The sequence below is a fragment of the Bos mutus genome, chromosome 18 (assembly GCF_027580195.1).
Source record: "Bos mutus isolate GX-2022 chromosome 18, NWIPB_WYAK_1.1, whole genome shotgun sequence".
Lineage (NCBI taxonomy): Eukaryota > Metazoa > Chordata > Mammalia > Artiodactyla > Bovidae > Bos > Bos mutus.
The window spans coordinates 11,975,561-11,994,522 of NC_091634.1; the positions used below are offsets into that span (position 1 = coordinate 11,975,561).

Below are 18,962 nucleotides of genomic sequence, written 5' to 3' on the forward strand. Positions count from 1 at the left end.
CCGGGGGATTCTCCAGGCAAGAATACTGGAGTGGGTTGCCATTTCCTTCTTCAGGGGATCTTCCCAACCCAGGGATCGAACCCGAGCCCCTTGTGTCTCTTGCATTGGCAGTAGGATTCTTTACCACTGAGCCACCAGGGAAGCCTGTCTATTTGCCAGAGGCCAAACTAATTAAATACTTTTATTTACAAAAAACAAACAAAGCAAATCGATCTGCAAGGTCGGGCCAGGCCCACCCCTGCAGTGGTCACAGCAGCAATAGAAGGCAGTGATCCCGTGCAAGTCCGGCTGTCTCTGAGTCTGGTTTGTGTGCGCCCTCCTCCCCGAGGCCAGGGTCTTAGCTTTGGGGAGGGGGCCCCCGCCCGACTCTCCCCATGCCGTTCCCCCTACTTAAGGCACAGCCCACCCCCTTCCACCCAGCCCGAGAGAGGTCCTGGATGGGCCGGGGAGCCCCGGGCCCGGGGTTCCCCCCGCCCTTCCCGAGGCGCATTCACCAGGGAGCCCTGCGCAGATGGGTACAAGCGGCCTTTAGTGTCGCCCCACGCGACCCCCCTCTCCCCGCGGGGCCTGGCACGCCCCGGCTCAGACCGGCGGCCCGGGAAGATTGAGGATGAGACGGATGCGCTCCACGCACAGCGCGGCTGCCTGCCGCGTCTCCCGGCACAGCGCCGCCAGGCTCAGGAAGCCGTGCGGCAGGTCCTCCACCACGCGCAGCGTCACGGGCTGGCCCAGGCCGCGGAGCCGCCGCGCGAACATGACCGAGTCGTCCAGCATGGGGTCCAGCGCGCAGGCCTGCGGGGGCGGGGCAGGGAAATGCGCAGACGGCGGGGGAGGACAGAGGCAGGAGACACGAGGATGGGGGCGGGGAGAATCGGAGAATGAGTCTGACTGGGTTCTGCCTGGCTTCTCCCTCCCCCGAGAGACCCACTCTCTCTTTGCCCCTTCCCCGACTCTCCAAGCCCAGCGCCTGCCCGGCGATCTCAACAGGATTGCAAAAGCAAACTGGCAACTTTGACCCCCTCAGTCCACCCGTTGCCAGGCCTTCCCTCCTGCTGGCACCCCTCTCCCTGCGGCCGAGCTTTCTCCCTTTCCCCCCACTTGGCTCCCCGGGAGCTCCTTTCTCCAGGAGCTCCAGGCCCCTGCCAGCCCCACTCCTCGCCTGCTCCACCTTCCTGGCCTGGCGCTCACCACGATGTGCACAGGTGGCAGAGTCTGCAGCATGCTGTCGGGTGCCAGCAGCGGTGACATGAAGGGATTCTTGACGATGGGGGCCGAGTAGAGGGGCATCCACATGGCACCCTGGCTGCAGCGCCGTGGGTGGAAACCCTCGGGGAAGGCGGCGCCCACACCTCGAACTCGGTCCTTGTTGTTCAGCTCCTCTTGGGCCTCAGACATTTCAGATCCATCCTCAGATCCAAGTAAGAAGTTGACGGTTGAGGGTGCGGAGGGGCCGAGTGTCTCCGCTGACAGTGACAGCTCTGGCGTGTCTGTTGTGTCACTGCTGTTCCTGAGGCCCAGGTCATGCAGCTTCAGGCTTTTGAGGGAGTCGGTTCCCAGTGGGCCCTCCGGCTGGGTCAGGGCTGCTTCAGACACACTGCGCCGCATTGGCTCTGTGAGAGGTGCAAGGTCAGGGGACCGGTCAGGCCTGCAGCTAAGCCTGGCTCTGTGGGTCGGGTGTGTGGGTGGCTGGCAGGGAAGGCCGCCTTGGGAGCAGAGGCCGGTGGGGGATTGTACCCTAGGGCTGTAGAGGCCCAGACTCCAGGGTGCCCCAGGCTGCAGTTCCAAGGGGGCGGTGGAAGGGGCTCTGTCCTAATGGAGGGGTGTGTGTGACTGGGAACATGAAATGCCAGTCAGTTTACCTCTGGGAGCCTGTTTCCTCTTCTGAACAAAGGGGATAAAAATAGTCCTTACCTCATAGGAAGTGGTGGGAACTCAGTGGGATTAATAAAATTCGGGATTAGATACTGCTACCCCTGGGGAGGCTTCCCAGGTGGTGCTAGTAAAGAATCTGCTTGTCAATGCAGGAAGCGTGGTGTCCATCACTGGGTTGGAAATATCTCCTGTAGTAGGAAATGGCAGCCCACTCCAGTATTCTTGCATGGAAAATTCCATGGACAGAGAAGCCTGGAGGGCTGTGGTCCATGGGGCCACAGAGAGTCAGACATGACTGAGCAATTGAGCACAGAAAACATCCCTGGGAGGTCATAATATATCTATATCTATATTTTTTTTAATTTTAAACATTTTTAATTGAAGGATAATTGCTTTACAGAATTGTGTTGGTTTCTGCCAAACACCTGGTAATGTTTTATTACCAGGTGCCTTGTTTTAGCTGCCTCCTTAGCCCCCAACATGGGGCTGTAGGCTTTTCCTGGTCACTTGAGAGAGTATGAATGGATCAAAGTGGAATGGTGAGCAGGCCCACATGGCTTGAAAGGAGGCTGTGTTCACAGGGCACTAAAAAGAATCTTGAGGACATATCAAGACTTCCAGAGACCCCCACAGCTTTAACTATGTAGATCTGCTCCCTGAAATTCCTCCCTGTTCTTCACCTCATCCCTTCCCTTTTTGTTTTTTGGCTGATCTGTGACGCACGTGGGATCTTAGTTCCCTGACCAAGGATCAAACTCAGGTCCCCTGCACTGGGAGCATGGAGTCTTAGCCACTGGACCACCAGGGAAGTCCCCATCCCTTCCCTTTGAATGACAGACAAGCCAGTGCCCAGCTGATGCTAAAGGTGCACTTCAGGCCTGCCTGGTGTGCTCACTGCGGCCTCAGCTCCACTGATTTGATCAGGACCATTCTGCTTACCACTACTGCCAGGACCTTACATTTTTCAATTTTTCTTTTTTTTCTTTCACTTGCCTTTATAAATCCATGAAGCCAAAATGCAGGATGATACGAGAATAACTGCTTAGGTGCCCTGTAGCCCAGAGGGTCAATGGAACCAAGCTGTTGACTAGAGTCACAGACACGGCCAATCAGGGTGCTGGCATCTTCTAAGAGCACCTACTGTGTTCTAGGTACAAGGCACAAAACAGCACCTACTGTGTGCCAGGTGCTTGACACAGATAGGTAGGCAGTCCTTACAGCAACGTAATGAGGCAGGTATTCTTACTGTATTTCCCCCAGAGGGGCAAAGCTAGGCGCACAGATACTGCAACTTGCCTGTTACAGTACCTGGTACTGTAGGGAGCTCGACTGGCGTGTGTGCCTCTAGGGTCTGCTCTTGTCACCTTTCTGCTACAAGGAAAGCCCCAGTACCAAATGGTCCATGTGTCTAAAATTCAAATCCTTTTTCATTGCTTTTGCATGTATGTGCTTAGTTGAGTCGGAGAAGGCAATGGCACCCCACTCCAGTACTTTTGCCTGGAGAATCCCATGGACGGAGGAGCCTGGTAGGCTGCAGTCCATGAGGTCGCTAGAGTCGGACACGACTGAGTGACTTCACTTTCACTTTTCACTTTCATGCATTGGAAAAGGAAATGGCAACCCACTCCAGTGTTCTTGCCTGGAGAATCCCAGGGACGGGAAAGCCTGGTGGGCTGCGGCTGCCATCTGTGGGGTTGCACAGAGTCGGACACGACTGAAGTGACTTAGCAGCAGCAGCTTAGTTGAGTCCAGCTTTTGCTACCCCATGGACTGTAGCCCATCAGGCTCCTCTGTCCATGGCATTTCTCAGACAAGAATACTGGGATGTGTTGCCATTTCCTTCTGCAGGGGATTTTCCCCACCCAGGGATCAAAACTGAGTCTCTTGAGTCTCCTGCATATGCAGGCAGAATCTTTAGCTACTGTGCCACCTGTTTTTGGGTGTATTTATTTGTGTTGGTTGGAATATCCTGATATTAAAAACTGAATTTAAAATAAAGCATATTCAATTGGAATAATTTTCTGAATAACAGGAACTGTATCTACTTTTTTTCTTGGCCCATGGCTTGTGGGATCCTAGTTCCCTGACCAGGGTTTGAACCTGTGTTCTCGGCTGTGAAAGCGCTGAGTCCTAACCACTGGACTTCCAGGGAAGTCCCTGGGAATGGTATCTACTTTTGAACATGCAATTTCTATTACCCAGAAAATACTGTTGATTTATTAGAGATAGAAAGTAATTTGAGGTGGGTGTGCTTTAAAATCCTTAAAATGTTAGGAAATGGGGAAAAATGGATCCCTGGATGGAAGTGATTTTTGGCAGCCTGAGGGTCTTCCCACCTACCTGGGGTGGGGATTTCCTCCACTTACTGATGTCTCTCCCACTTTCTGATCTCCCTGCGTGCCTCTGTTAAAAGTCAGTAAAGAATCTAGGAGAGCTGGACTTCCACCTGAGGGCCCAGGGAATTTCGGTGGACTGGATTCTTGGGACTGAAAATCAGGACACACAGCTGGCCTTCTGAGTCATTCCCTAGGTTGCCTTTCTGGGAGGGGGTATTTGGAAAGCTAAATCTTACAGTTCTTGGGATCCTGAGCTGACCCATGTGATCAGAAGTTCTGGAATTTCTAGAATGTGGACTAAGGCTTTATGGCAGGAGCCAGGAAGGTGATCTCTGCTTCTCTGAGTGCCCAGGGCCCAGCCCCTTGCCTCCCCCAGGACCTTCTGGTGCTAGGCTGTCCCTCCTGGCCAGGCTGGATGGGTGTGTGAGGGAAGGGTGCCACTCACCTGTCTTGGACATTGATTTCAGGTGGGACTTTTGCCCACCCAACTCCAAGAAGGAGTTGAGCCACGAGGAGGCGCCCAGGCGGAGGTCTCGCAAGAGCAGGGCCGTGTCCCGCTGCACGAGCCCCATCACACCCAGCGCCTTCTGGTCTGAGTCGGGGTGGTCCTCAGTCTCCGCACCTGTGAGTGGATGCGTGTGTTGGGTGGGTGAGTTGGTCTCCTCTCTTTCTGGGCCCAGTCTCAACACACACAACCTCAGGCACCTCTGCCCTCAGGGACCTAGACTATCTGATGGCTTCAGCAGGAACAGGGAGTCTCAGGTTCCTCCCCTTTGTACCCAGTGAGACAGGGCTCTAGTCTCTGTCCCTGAAGGAGCCAGGGCCCCAGTTGTATGCAGATGGGACTAACCGGCATAGGCGCTGACGCACTTGGAGAGCACGCTGAGAGGCAGCAGGGGGTCCATGAGGCTCAGCAGGCGGGAAGGAGAGGCGGTGGACTGCAGCATGGTGGCCGGGTAGGCTGCCATGATGCCATCTGGCACCCGCACCCCGTAGGCCGCTGCCCGAAGGGACACGGTGAAGCAGAGGTTCCCGCCGGCGCTGTCTCCGGCGAGGCATATCCGCTCACCTGTTGAGCCTGGCGTGGAGGGGGCTTGGTCAAGCCTGGCAGGGAGGAGCTGGAGCTCTGGGCTCTCAGAGGTCGGGCTTGGGGTTCTGGCCCACTGCCATTTTAGAGACTGGGAAACTAAGGCAGGGATCTGGACCTATTTGGGGGATAGTGGGCAGAGGATCAGGCAGGCTGAGGATGTGGAGAGGTCTGGAAATCAGGATGCTGTGGGGAAGCTTGCGGGGCTGGGGGTCAGGAGCAAGGAGGAAGGGTGCTGAGAAAGGGGAGACCCAGCGCCCATGTCAGGAGGGAGGGGCGGCAAGGCCAGAAGGTGGCAGCTAGGGTTCGGGCTGGCTATCCTGTGCCCTGAGCCCTGCGGCATGGCCTCACCCTGGTCTGTGCCTCCCGGGCTGTGTGGGGAGCAGGAGGGCGGGGGAGCTGGAAGAGTGGGCTGGAGCCCAGCTGGGTAGCCGCCAGCAAGGGGCAGCAGTGGGTAAAGAAACAGGAGGAGAGAAGAAAGGGCCAGAGTTGGGGACAGAGCGTCAGGGCTAGAGTCGGGGGAAGCAGGAAGAGGAAGTGGGTGAGTGGAAGGTGGGAGCCCGGGGCAACAGAGGCAGAGCTGCAGGAGGGGGCAGGGGACACAGTGGGGTGAGCAGGTGGCAGAGGTGGGTGGTGGGAGGTGGACGGGCAGGCAGGGTGTCAAGACTGAGGCTCCAGTGCCTTGTGGCTCTTTGCCCCTGCTGTGCTGGGGGCTGAGGCAGGCTGGGAGGGGGCTCACCGAGCAGGGCGCAGTGCTTGACGGCCCAGCAGTAGGCATAGAAGCACTCTTCGAGCGCCCGGGGGAAGGGGGCCTCGGGGGCCAGGGAGTAGTCGATGGAGAGGATGGGGGCGCCCAGCTCCTGGGCCCAGCTCTTGAGGTAAGGCTCGTGCGACTTGGAGGTCTGGGCCACGAAGCCGCCGCCGTGGATGTGCACCACCAGGGCTCTGGAGCGGGGTGCCTGCTGGGGGCGCAGCCGCAGCTCCAGGCTCCTGGGGCCCTCGGACCTCACGAAGCTGCTGAGCTCCTTGCTGTCCTGGGGGAGAGGAAGGAAGGGGTGGTGGGTCACGGGGCGGGGGCGGCCTGCCTGGGCCTCACTCCTCCCAGACGGAGAGGGGGCAGGTGTGAGCTGTGAGGCGGGAGGTGGGGAAGGCGCTCCCACTGTGCTCCTCAGCTCTGCGCCTGTTCCGGCAGAGCCAGGGCCCTACCTGTCCTTCCCGCAGGTCATAGGAGATGAGCCTGACGAGGACAGGCCCGGGGCCTGTGTGGGCCAGCGGGGGCGAGATGGTGACTGTGAACTCGGGGTCCGAGGTCAGAGGCATTTCAAAGGCGACAGGTGGCAGGCTGAGCAGGCGGCTCACCCTCACGGTGGTTGAGGCCATGTTTGCTAGAGACTGGGCCGGGGGTAAGAGGAGGAACTGCTGGCAGGGGTCCCCCTCACGTCTCCCCTCCAACCTCCCCGCCCGTCTCTTCCCTCCTGTGCCCGCCCTGGGCCCCGTCACGTCCCCATCGCTGGACCCCAGGCTCACCGATAGCACCTGGATCTCGGTGATATTCCAGAAAGCTTTCCAGAAGTGCACGTCTAGGTTCTGAATGATCCGCTCAAACTCGGCCCCACGCAGCTCGGGGTCGATGGCAAAGCGGCCGCCAGTGAAGAGGGAGCTGGCGGTCACACCTGGAGGTCGGGAGGGGTGTCAGGGAGCCCCTGGTGGCCTTGCTGGGGCCCTGGTGTGGGGGAGGGACAGGAAGGGTAGGGGTGGCTGGGCAGGGCCCTGTGGGGACTTACTGATGCCAGTCTCGTTGCGTTTGTAGTGCTCCCCGAAGGACACCAGTCCAATGGAGATGGTCTGCAGGAACGGCCGGATGGCGGGTGTGAACTGTGGGGAGAGGCCTCCAAGTCAGGGAGCAGGGGCGGGCAGGGGAGTGGGGGAGCAGAGAAAAGGCGGGTAGAGGCGGTCACTCAGCAAATGTCTAGTGAGCTCAACTGTGTGCTAGGCACTGGGCTAGGCACCTCATGGAGCTGACGTTGAGAAGACAGACAGTACTCAAATGAAGACATGCCATACAATTTCAAGAAATGACCAGTGTCTGAAAGGACGGTCGGTGGAGGGACAGAATGCGGACAAAGGGTCTGACTCTGTTTATGGGTCTCCCCGAGGGACCCAAGGAGGGATCGGAATGAAGCGAGGGATGACTGTACCCCGAGGAGAATAGGACACAAGCAGAGGCCTTGAGAGGCATCCTTGCTTGGCGTGGATGGTGAGTGTGGGGGGAACAGAGAGGCCAGGAGACGGGGGTGGGCGTGGGGTGAGAGCCAAGGGGCAGTGAGGGGCTTATGTGGAGCCTGAGGACTTAGGTTTGTTCTAGACATGATGGAGCCGCAGAGGGTTGTAAGCTGGGAGAAGGATGGTGCAGGGGTCCCTGAAACTCAGCGAGGACCAAGATGAGGGGATACAGGCCATGGGGACCAGTTAAGGGGCAGTGGGGAGAGAGAAACAGGAGAGCTCAGAGATCCTGAGGCAGAGAGAGTCAAACAGGGAGACAGAGACCCAGCATCTCAGAGAGGAGCCAGGCAACTGAGAAGACAATAGAGAACCAGATCAGGGGGAAAAAATCCAAGCCACAGGAGGCTGGGCAAGGGGCCAGCAGGGTTCTTCTGTTCATTCAGCAAGTCCTGGCCCGGGTCCTCCGGCGTGCCAGGCACTGGGCTGGAGCAGAGGCTGAGCGAGACCTGGAGATCAGGGACGTCTGCCCCCAGGGGCTGACATTTTATACGGGGAGGCTGTCCTGCAATGTGGCCCAGCTGGGCCCGCAGAGAGTAGCTGTCAGGCGTGGCCCTGCCCCTGGCCAGGGGCCCAGTGGGCCAGAGAGCACAGTGGTGCCTGACCTTCGGGACTGGAATGCAGCTTGGGTGTCCCCAGGCTCTTACTCCCGAGCTTTGGGGGCATGGCCGGGACCCAGGGAGAGCCGGCTGGCCCAGCTGGGCTGATCAATATTTGTGGGTTCAGTTTAGATGAGGGGAAGTTCCCAGGAACACCTGGGCTGGGCTGTTGAGGACAGGCTGCCCCTCATGGAAGCAGAGATGGGATGGAGGCCGAGACAGTTTCCACGCTCCACTACCCGGGGAACGCCCAGAAAGGGTCTGAAGGGGTGCAGGCTCACATGGCTCCAGATACTCCTGCTGGGGTTCCCAGATGTGGCTGGGGACGGGTGGGCCCAGCACGGACCCCGGACGGGGACAGACTGTGCCTCAGCTCTGAGCTCGGTGCCCTACAGACTTCCTAATTCTCCAGATCCCCAGACCAGTCTTCCTGTGAGTCTGAAGGCCTCAGGGCTGCCTCCCTTCCAGCGCTGAGATGAGCTGTGTTCCTGTGATCGTGATTTTGGGGTGGGGGCACAGGATAGGAAAAGGCCTGCAGCTGGGGTTCAGAGGGCCCTGGTTCAGGGAGGAGAGGTGCCACGACCAGGTCTTCCTTGTGGTCACCAACGTGGATGTGCTTGCTGGTTCTCTCTGCAGCCTGAAAATCTGGATTCTACTGCGCCTTAGAGGAGTCTATATGTCCCAGCTGATCTGGGTCCAGCTGAGCAGCTGGGGGCCCCTTTGAACCCCTGTAAAATGGGGCCGGCACCTGTCCTCCCTACCTGCCAAGCCTCTGGTGGGGATGACTAAGTGAGGCGTGCTCTTACAAACAGGCCTTGATGCTCTTACAAACCACACTGGCTACCGTCCTAGGGGCTGTCGAATGAATTCAGGGGCCAGACAGGTCACATAAAAGAGTAAATGAAGCTCCTGAGTGCAGGGTGATGGGGAGCAGTGGGGATCCTGATGTAGGAAGCTATGCCCAGTTGAAGATTCCTTCCTCCATGGTGGAGTTGGCCAAGGGGCCACAAGTATGAGACCCTCGCTCTGTGCAGTATGAGCCCCGACCAGCTTCCCCTTCCTGCATCTGCTGTTTGCTCAGTCAAGCACCACACCACACCACCGTGCTTTCTCTGTATGCTACTAGGGCTTCCCTGGTGGCCTAGTGGTAAAGAATCCTCCTGCCAATGCAGGCGACACGGGTTCAATCCCTGAATCTGGAAGATCCCCTGGAGAAGGGAGTAGCAACCCACTCCAGTATTCTTGCCTGGGGAAATCCTATGGACAGAGGAGCCTGGCAGGCTACAGCCCATGGGGTCACAAAAGAATCGGACACGACTGAGTGACTGAGCACGCATATGTGACTGAGCCTGGTTGGGCCCACCGTGTGCCTTTGCCATGGGCCCAGGGGACAGGCAGGGGGCAGGGGGCTCACCTGGAAACCCAGGCAGCGGCCGTAGAAGCAGCCTTTGTGCAGCGTGACGTACTCTCGTAGGAAGTCGGCAATTACCCTCTCATCACCCTCGAAGAAGAGCCTCCCGGGCTGGTTGGTGGTCAGCAGGCGCTGGGCGTAGTAAGCCAGAGCGCGGAGCTGGGTGAGGGCGGCCAGGTAGGCCTCGAGTTCGGCCAGGTTGTGGCTGGTGCGAAAGAAGATGCTGCGGCGGTTGGAGGCCACGTAGCGCGATTTGTGCAGCAGGTGTGCCAGGCAGCAGCGGGCCGTGTGCACCAGGCTGCGGTACCCATTGGCCGGCGTCTCTGTGTCCAGGTCAAAGAGGTGCGCCACGCTCAGCAGGCGGCCCAGGGCCGGCTCCAGCCCCAGGGCCTGCTCCCGAATGCCCGCAAAGACGCCCGTCAGCCGCCGGGCCGTCTCCCCGGGGCCCTGGCTGGAGAAGAAGGCCATGTTGTCCTCTGCCAGGGTCACCAGCGACTGTGTCATGGTGCGCAGGTCCATCCTCTGCAAGAGCCGTGAGGCTGTGGGCAGGTCGGGAGGCATGTTAAGGTAGGGCTGGGTCACCCCTGGCTCCACTGGGCCCCGGGGTCCCAGAGTCCAGGCTGTACCCTCTCCTCCCCCTGACTCACAGCAGACCATAGTCTACTCCTTCAGACGGGAGGATGGAGTCCAGGCCTCCAGTTCCTTGCTTCCTTGGGACCCATGAGTCCAGTACCCAGACCCTTTCTCCCTCCTCAGGAGCTGAGTTTGATCCCTCAGCCCCCACCTTCCCAAGACCCAGGAGTCCAGGCCCCCGCACCCTCTTCTTCAGGCTGCAGGTCCCTGTTCCCTCTTCCTTGGGATGCTGACACTCCTTAGCTCCAGCATCTGTCCTACAGCCCAGGAGTCTACGTAACCCTCTTTCTCCTTTCTTGGGGCCCACGTTCAGGCATCTGTCTCCATTCTCTCTCCCGTAGCCTGGGACTCCTTCCAGGTTCTGAGCAGCGTGGCCCCTAGTTGGTCCCCTCTCCCAAGACCAGGAGTTTCGGCCCCCATCTTACCTCCTTCTCAGGCCCCAAGTGTCACCTACAGGCCCTTGCCCTCTGCAGTATTTGGGAGGCTTCTGCCCTCAATCTACCAATTCCCATCCACCTGGTGGTGTCCCAGGATCCTGGTCCCAAGTCCAATTCTTTCCCTGAACCCAGGAGTTCATAATTCTAGCCTTCCCTGCAACTGAGGGGTCATTCCTGCCCCCTCCAGGTTGCTCCAGTCTGGCTGTGGAATCCCCTCCAGTCTCCTCTCTCTTCTCAACCTTCCCACTCCTCCCCCAGCTGGGTCCCTGGCCTTCAGGCCTGTCCACTTAGCTTGGCTTTGCACCGGTTGGCCTTGCTGCCTGCCTGCAGTGGTATTCATCCCTGTTGTTAACCTTGAACTCACTTCGCCAAACCCAGTGCTAAGAGCTTTCTCAACTTGCTCCTTTAGTTTCTCTCACTAACCCTCTGAGGTCCAGACTGCCCGGTTCCTGTCTCAGCTGTTATTCGGAGCATTCCCATTTTACAGGAGAGGAAACACAGGCTCAGAGGTGTTAAGACAGTTGCATTGAAAAGTGGCAGAGCAGAAATCAGATCCAGATCTCTGGGTCCAGAGCTGTTACTTTTGCTGGTCTCCGTCCCAGGGCCCTGGAGACTGGGCCTCTAGCCCTGGCCCCACAAAAACTTGCCCTGGACTTGGCCTGACTCCCTACACTTCAGGGTCCCCGGTTAATCTTCCCTTCCAGACCGCTGTCCTGTCACCCAGGTCCTGGACAAACTGTTCTTGTCCCCCCTTGGTGGGGACGCTGCCCTCTGCTTCAGAGACGTTTCCCTCCTGAAGCCCACCCAGCACCTTGCCTGCCTCCCAAGTCGATGGTTCCCTGATCCTCCAGAAAAAGGTGTCTCTTTTCCCTTCCGGGCCCGGGGATTTGGCAGCGGCCATTCCTGTCTGTCAGCTGGCTGTGAACTCACCCCTCCCAGGCCTCTTCAGAGATCCCCAGGGCTGCTGACTGACTGCTGACTGTGGCTGCTGCCAGTTGCAGCTGGGGGTGACAATCCTGGGGAGGGGCCCAGCCTGCCCAGGGTGTGGTCACGGCTCCACCTCCTACCCTGATAGGACGGTGAGAATCCAGCGCGGTAAACAGAGCCTGGGGCTCAACTCACTGCTCCCAGTCCCTGTGCCAGCCTCCTGTGCCTTTGAACCCTGGAGTTTGGGTCCCCAAGGCCCTCCTCATTCAGTTCCAGGAGTCCGGACTCCTAGTGCCCTCAACAATTAGAAATGGAGGCATCCAGGTCTCCTCTCCCCTCCTCCCTTAGGCCCAGGAGGCTCACCCTGGTCCTGAACAAAGTGTTCCCTCCGACTCAGCCTGGCTGCCCTCCTCCTTCCCTGGGGGGATTCAGGGAGTGGAAAAACACCGGGGTTGATGGCAACTCCTGCCCCAGCCCAGGCTGGCCGTGGCACAGCTGGCCCCAGCTGGTGGGCAAGAGAGAGGAGAACCGGCCTTGCTTGTCCCTCGCAGAAGGATAAAAGCTGATCAAGGGCAGTGCCAAGCCCAGCCAGGGGCCCACGCCACAGGTCCTACTCTGTGGTGTTCCCATAGTGGGCACCCTGCAACCTGCCACTCGGCCTTCCAGGCCATCGTCCTGCGGTGACTGTCACTCGCATCTCACAGACGGGGCAATGGAAGCTCAGGGACCCTTCACCTGTTATTCCACGTGCTCCTGGCCTGGCCAGCTCACCCTCGCCCTAAGCTTCCCCCCTCCTCCAGGAAGTGGTCCCTAAGGGTGCCTCCCCATCTAAGATGCACCCCCTCCCACTGCTTTCTGTCATCATATTTAAGTTCTTCTTCCTAGGATTTTCCACCTTGGCACTTTTCCATTTATCTGTTTACATGTTTTTTGTTTGTCTCCCCCAGGGGCAGAACCAGGCTTCATGGAGCTTCGAAGCTTTTCCAAGTGGAGATGGGGTTCTTTAGGAAAAAGGAGAGACAATCCCAAGTGCTGAATTAGGTATAGGGCTTGGGAAGGGGCCTGTGCAAATGAGGGTGTTCTTTGCTTGGCTGTAGGTGAGTCCGCCTCTGGCCCTCTGCCTGGAATGACATCCCCTGGGGGCATGGGGTGGCATCTAGCAGGGGCTCAGCAAAGATTTGAAGAAGGAAGGAAAGGGAAGAGTCAGAGTGGAGGCCGGCAGGATTGGGTGGGAGTCTGGGAGAGGACCACCCCTCCCCAGGGCAAACAAACAGATGGACAGACAGAGGCCTCTGGAGACAGCTCTCAGCTTTGTGGCTGGCCTAAGCCACTGGCCAGGTTGATTTCTTCGTCTTGGAAAGTGCACTTGGCCATCCTGCCCAGGGGGCTGGAAATGATCTTTGTATGGGTCCCCATGGCAGCATTTCTTCTCGTGGTTTGCTGTGTGGTTCTCACTTGGCCTCACTGAGGTTGGGTCCTTCTCCACCTAACATGCTGTCCAGTTTACTGCTTGTGCGTTTGCTTTCTGTGTCTGACACTAGAGTAGAGTCTCCCTTTGGGCAGGGGCTTTGTTTAGTTCACTGCTGTAGCCCTAGCCCTTGCACAGAGCTAGCAGGGTACTTATTGCACGGCTGTGCTTTCCTGTTCCGTAAAACAGCTGTCATTTACTTCCTGTCTCTGGGGCAGGGCTCCTGATTGAAGATGAGGGCACAGGAGCCCTGGACAGAAGAAGCAACTTGCACACAGCAGTGAGGAAGAGGCTGATCCCAGGGGCTGCTTTTCTGCCCTTTGCCCTGTTCCAGGAGGCTCCCTAGGGACTGGCGTGGGCGAAGCAGGGAGGGAAGGATGCTGAGCTGAGGTTGCCAGAGTCATGCCAAGAATCTGATGCAGAGGGCACTGGGGCAGGGGCAGGCAGGCCCCCAGGGCCTTGGGTGAGGACTGGGCCAGAGGGAGGGGTAAGGGTCCTGTTGCCTGGGCACTAGCCCTTTGCCCTAGAGTCACAGGACAAGTGGACCCGGCCTGGATTTTGGTCCCTGGGGACTGAGCAGGCCAGAGAAGGGCAGTGGGGAAGTAAGTGGGGGGAAGATGGAGGAAGGGCCAGGTCGGGGGCCTGGGAGGGGCAAGGCCTTCTGCAGGGGAGAGGCCTGGGGCCAAATGCAGGCCAGGGGGCCGTGATTACGGCCTGATCCTTGAATGTGTCTGCATGGCAGAGCACAGCCTGCTCGACGACAGCTGTGTGTTGAACACTGCTCTCTTCCTGGGTTTTATGTAAGGTAACTCAGGTAAATGGTTTCAGCCTCTCCATAGCCCACGAGGCAGGGACCATCAAGACCCCTTGTGGCAGATGAGAGAACTGAGAGACAGAGGTGGCATACTGCCCAGGGCCACGGAGCCAGCAGACACGGCGCGGCTCCTCCGCTGTGTCTCTGTATCTGCGTTGCTGCTTCTGTCATGTCTCAGCTCTGTGCTTTCTGGGCGGGCAGCTATGAGTATGTCTTCGAGGTTCACCTGGATGTACATGCATGTGCAGGTTCCTGCTGTGCTTAGCGTTGGTCTGTGTGTGTGTGGGTGAGTGCGTTCACTCCACATGTTTTCTCAGTGTCTGTGTTTCTGTTTCTCAGTGTGTCTGCAGGTGTGTTTGTATGCGTGTGTCACAGCCTATCTGATAGGGACAGAATAAAGGGACAAAGTAGAACTAATGATTAAATAGTTAACTAGGGGATTGTAAATAGAAAAATATGAGCGATCCCTATAAGTTAATTACTCAAGAAAGCAGATTTGCTTAACCATAAAACCAGGCTTGCTTAAAGGCAAAACCATGCAACAGAAGCATGAGACATGCCCCCAGATAGTAAAGCGACGGTGGCATGAGACCCACAGCCTGTCCAGCGAGCTCAGTAAGTTAATGATTCCTAGGACACGCTGTCTGCACACGTACAAAACAGTAATTAGTGGACCCAACTTGACCCGAAGGGACAAGAAAACTCCCCTGCCCAACCTGGAGGGGAGCTGATGACAGAAGCATGACGTTGACTCAAGAATGACAAAGAAGTCTCCCCCTCCCCACTTTTTCTTTGCTTATAAAAAGGTAGCCCAGTAAGTTCTCAGGGTGCAGCATTTCTCACCTTGTAAACCTCACAAGCATTCTATTCCAATACATCACTTCTTATCTATTACTTTGCCTCTGGCTGAATTCTTTTCTATGCTAAAACCTAAAAGATTGTGGTACTGGAGCTCTTCAGTGTCTGAAATGACACCAGATGGTTTCATATCTGTATCGCTCAGCCCCTGAAGGCTCTGTGTCTCTGTTGTTCTTGGCCTGTGAGATTGTGCGGGCATGTTGTGTGTATGTGTATGGATGTGTATCTTGGGGGTGTGTGTGTGTGTATGGTACCCCTCTCATCCCATTTGCTCCAGTTGGAACCCAGGGCATCATCATGGGCACCTCCCAGTCTCGTCTAACCCATCAGGAAGTCCTGTTGCCCCGGTCCTGCCTAGAAATCCCTGGAACGTGGCCTTTCTCCCACCTCCACTGCCCACTTCTCTAGATGACTATAACAACTCTTTCTGTATCTCTGCTTTTGCCCCCTCCATGCCTTTCCCACATAGGGGCCAGAAGGTTTTTCTAAAATTTAAATCTGGTCACACACTCCCAACCTTTGAACACCCCACTCTTGCTCTCAGAATAAAGCCCCAAATCCTGGACATGGCATCCCAAACCATGTACCACCTGGGCCCTCTGGGTGCTTAGCCCTTTCCTCGCTGAGCTCCCTCCGTGCTGTGAGCTGCCACTTTCTTGGGCCTCAGGGTTCTGCCTGTGCTGTCCTTGCCACTCTCTGTGTCGTTCCTGCCCAGCAGTCCATACTCGCTCATCTTTGAGTCCAATGTTACGTGCTTGGGGAGCGCCTCCCTCTTATATGTTACCTCTTCATCAGTTTGGCGGATGGGGAAACTGAGATAATTGGATAATCAGATAATTATATCTGATTTGTAGGGTTATTTATTAATGTCTGTATCCCTGGCTCAGATGGTGTCTTATCCTCTGCACTGAGGCCCCAGGCCTGGCTCAAGGAAGGGTTTGTTGAATGTCTTTGCTGAACAAAAATGTGCACCTGGAGCCTTTTGGGTCCAGAATCAAGGTTGAGGCACAGTTTTGAGTGTACACACTCACTGTCCTTAGGAGCCTCGGGGTGGCTCTCTCCTCGCCTTTACTGGCCAGGTGAGGAAGACCAGGTCCCTCACTCCCTCATTCGTCACCTGAAAAGTGGGGTGATCATGACATTAGTGTCATCTGTTACTGGCAAGATCCAAAGGATGAGGAGGAGTGCTCCAGCCCACCTGGATGCCCTTGGGGGTCTGATTCACTCAGTGGAGGCCAGCACCAGGGCAGGGCCTCAGGAAATGATAGGGAAATCTAGGGGCCTGGGGGAATGAGCCTTTGTGAGTAGGTGGGCCTGTGGGTTTGTGGGGAGGTCTGGCTCAGCCCTGTGCAGGAGGCCCTATGCAAGAGGATTCTAACTCCTCATGACTCCCTAAGGGCAGCATGATAATTATCCCATGTTACAGTTAATGCATGCCTTCACTTATTAAGTGAACATTTGAGTGCCCATGTGTCTGGCACACCAGGTTCTGCAATTGTGGGGTAAACAGGGCTGACTGTTTACCCCAGGGGTAAACAGTAGCCCGCTCTTAGCGAACTCACTGTCTAGCTGGGGTGACTCCTGTTTTTATGCCCATTTTATAGCTCAGAAAGTTGAGGCAGGGAGGGAGGGAGCCTCTGTCCAGTGTACCACCCCCTCACAGCCTGAGGCACCAGGTCTCCAAGGCCCATTTCCTGATCATTGTCTTGCCTCTGGGCACTCGGTCCTGTCTGTGAAGCTGTGTCCTGCAGTGTGACAAGGAATGCCCTCGGATCCCAGTTTGAGCTCTGAGCCTTCCTGTGTGCGTCTGGAGCCAGCTGCACGTCTACCCTTGGCTACCGATGACGTCTATGGCAGGGAGGGTGATGAGTTTGGGGTCTCTGGACTAAGTCAGGGCTGTCAGCTTCTTTCCTGCAGAGGAAATTCCCATAGGTCTTCAGGTGGGTCGACACTCCTAATCCAGCAAGGACTTCATGTGGGCCTGAGGCTGGCAGGATGTCTCGTCTGTCAGTGTTTCTCCAGCCTGCCAGGACTTGTGAATAACGTGACAACCTAGGGAACCCAGGTGGCAGCTCTCCTTTCTCCCAAGTGAAGGTCAAGCTGTCCCAAGCCAACCCAGGGCCTCTTAGTCCTTGGAGTAGGAGTCAAGAAGCTAGATACTAGGGCAGCCAGCCTGAGGATGGTGGACTGACAGCAAATGAATGAGCGGACTGAATGAAGGATGGTGGGACAGGGCTGTTGGGAGCGGTACTGCACCCCCTCCTCCAAGTATGCCCCATTGTGGGGCACCACTTCCTCCTACCTTTCACTCCAAAACTTCCTCTTTGGGCAACAACTTCTAAATCTCTCCCCTATAACCGTCTTAAGAGTGTCAGAGACTTGAAAATCGGGGCTTGAACCATTGCCCACGTTGGAATCACAAGGCGAGAGCTGCCACAGCCACAGAGCGAGAACGAAGTCAGAGCGGGAACGCTAGTTCGGGACACTAACATTCTGGACTCTTTCCCCTAACACGGTACTGGGGCATCCGAGAGCCTCTCTGCTGGAGATGATACTTCCCTCTCACGTCACCCGCTTCTCATAGTGGATTATCTCCACACCCCCGCACCGCAGGGCGGCAATGAGCCAGTCCACGAGCGTCCCCCACTTCTCGTGGCAGTAGGTCAGTCCACTCGGTCACCAGTTTCCCCGCAGGATGTCTAAGGTTCCTTCCGTGCTGCTGCCGGCCCCCGCCCACTCACCTTTGGCTCTGGCTTTTCGCCACCGCCGGCGCCTTTGACTTTTGGACCCCTCTTGAACCCTCTTCGAGGCCGGAGCCTCAAAGGCCACCCGGGGCCTCGTTTCCCAGGCCGATTCCATCAATTTTCCGCGGTCCCGTTCCCGCGGCAAATTACACACCCGCCTGAGCCAATTCTACCCGCCAGTCTCCGCCCCGAGGGCCGATCCTCACACGCACCACCGCCGAGCCCCCACATCACCCAATCCTAGACTTGCTCCTCTCTGGGTCCCGCCCCCTGAGCGAGGTGGGCCGGCTTCGACACTCGGGTCCCGCCCCTCTCCACTAAGGCCTAAAGTCTGGCCCCGCCCCCTCGCGTGCTTTAAAGGGCCCGCGACCAACAAAAATGCAGCCCTGGAGGCGGCTAAAAGCGTATTCCGGCAGAACTAGCGGGGAGTCCCTAATGGTCACCCCAGCAAGAAAGCCCCGATGTAGTCACGTGTTGGCTGTCATCCTCGTCTTCCCACTCACCTGCCCACGTAGGGGTCGTCTAGAACGTACTGTGCCTGTCCGCTTAGAAGTAAGCAGGATGCAACTTCGCCTCCTCCTGAAGGTAGGGAGCCGGCCAGGTCCTCAGGCAATTCAAAGCCGAGGCGGGGCTGCAGCGCAGGAGGCGTGACTCTGCCTGGGAGCCGTTGGAGGAGGAAGCCCCGCCTTTCCGCCCCCCTCCCCCCGCCCTCTGTCGTCTAGTTGTCCTATTGCTCCTATTGGGGTTCTTCTTCTCGGTGTCCTGTTCCTCCCCGCTAGAATGGAAGGCCGGGGGCGGCGGGGGGTGGGGGTAGGGGTGTGTGTGTGTGTGTGTGTGTGTGTGTGTGTGTGTGTAGGGTGCTCGGCGCCTGCGCACTAGCTCCAAGCCGCGCACCAGCCCGCAGGGTGGAGAGGAGGCCGGGGGTACCGCGCTGTCCTGGGAAAAGGCGGGAAACAGAGGCGACTCGAGGCTCGCGCATGCGCACACACTCTGGAACGGGGAGGCGGGGGCGTGGGTGGAGAGGCTTTGGTTGTGGCAGAGCTGTGATAAGGGCATCCCTTGTGACTGGATTCAGGAGGCCCAGAGAAACACCAGAAATACCATCCTGTCTCTCCTCCACACCCTTCCGAAACACACGACGAGCCCTGGCGCTGAGAGACACCATGACCCTCTCCTCCTGAGTCCTGAGACGACCCAGCACTTCCAGGAGATTCAGGCCCCTGGGCTGAGACCCCTATTTACCAGCCTTCGGACTAACGGCTTCGCAGCGCCTTCAGCTCCAGGATTGGGGCTGCATTGTTTTCTCCCTCTCTGGCTGTGTCACCCATGTTCCCTGGAGAGAACTTGCGGCCGTTCTCGTGCAGAGCAGGGCTTCTGAGCCCAGAGGAGTTCAGGGCCGAGCCTGCTCCCTGGGGGCACACACCATCGTTGGCTTCGGAGGAGGAAAAGGGGCAGGGGTGCTGTCTCCAGCGGAGTCTCATGCCCACGACCTGCCC

The 18,962-nt window shown here is 57.6% G+C and overlaps 1 protein-coding gene across 5 annotated transcripts; it reads right to left on the reverse strand.

Moving 5' to 3' along the window:
* Positions 1–167: 167 nt before the first annotated feature.
* On the reverse strand, positions 168–18,104 carry LIPE (lipase E, hormone sensitive type). 5 transcript variants are annotated; one of them, XM_070387648.1, is made up of 10 exons: positions 17,970–18,104; positions 9,589–10,124; positions 7,080–7,170; positions 6,823–6,968; positions 6,502–6,687; positions 6,035–6,329; positions 5,059–5,286; positions 4,654–4,830; positions 1,189–1,610; positions 168–792 (listed from the first exon to the last, which is right to left on the reverse strand). In XM_070387648.1, exons 2-10 carry the CDS (start codon positions 10,102–10,104, stop codon positions 583–585), a joined length of 2,271 nt encoding a protein of 756 aa, XP_070243749.1. In that variant the 5' UTR covers positions 10,105–10,124; positions 17,970–18,104; the 3' UTR covers positions 168–582. The 5 variants fall into 5 exon arrangements, with proteins under 5 accessions (XP_070243749.1, XP_014338145.2, XP_005909030.2 ...); XM_014482659.2 differs by lacking the exon at positions 17,970–18,104 and adding an exon at positions 17,464–17,650; XM_005908968.3 differs by lacking the exon at positions 17,970–18,104 and adding an exon at positions 11,586–11,696.
* Positions 18,105–18,962: the final 858 nt, after the last annotated feature.

Coding starts and splice junctions, on each gene's coding strand:
- LIPE (XM_014482659.2), bottom strand. CDS start 17,581: ATGGAATCGGCCTGGGAAACGAGGCCCCGGGTGGCCTTTGAGGCTCCG. Junction 6,688..6,822: donor CCGAGATCCAGGTGCTATCG/GTGAGCCTGGGG, acceptor CCCCCGGCCCAG/TCTCTAGCAAACATGGCCTC. Junction 4,831..5,058: donor GTGCGTCAGCGCCTATGCCG/GTTAGTCCCATC, acceptor ATCCACTCACAG/GTGCGGAGACTGAGGACCAC.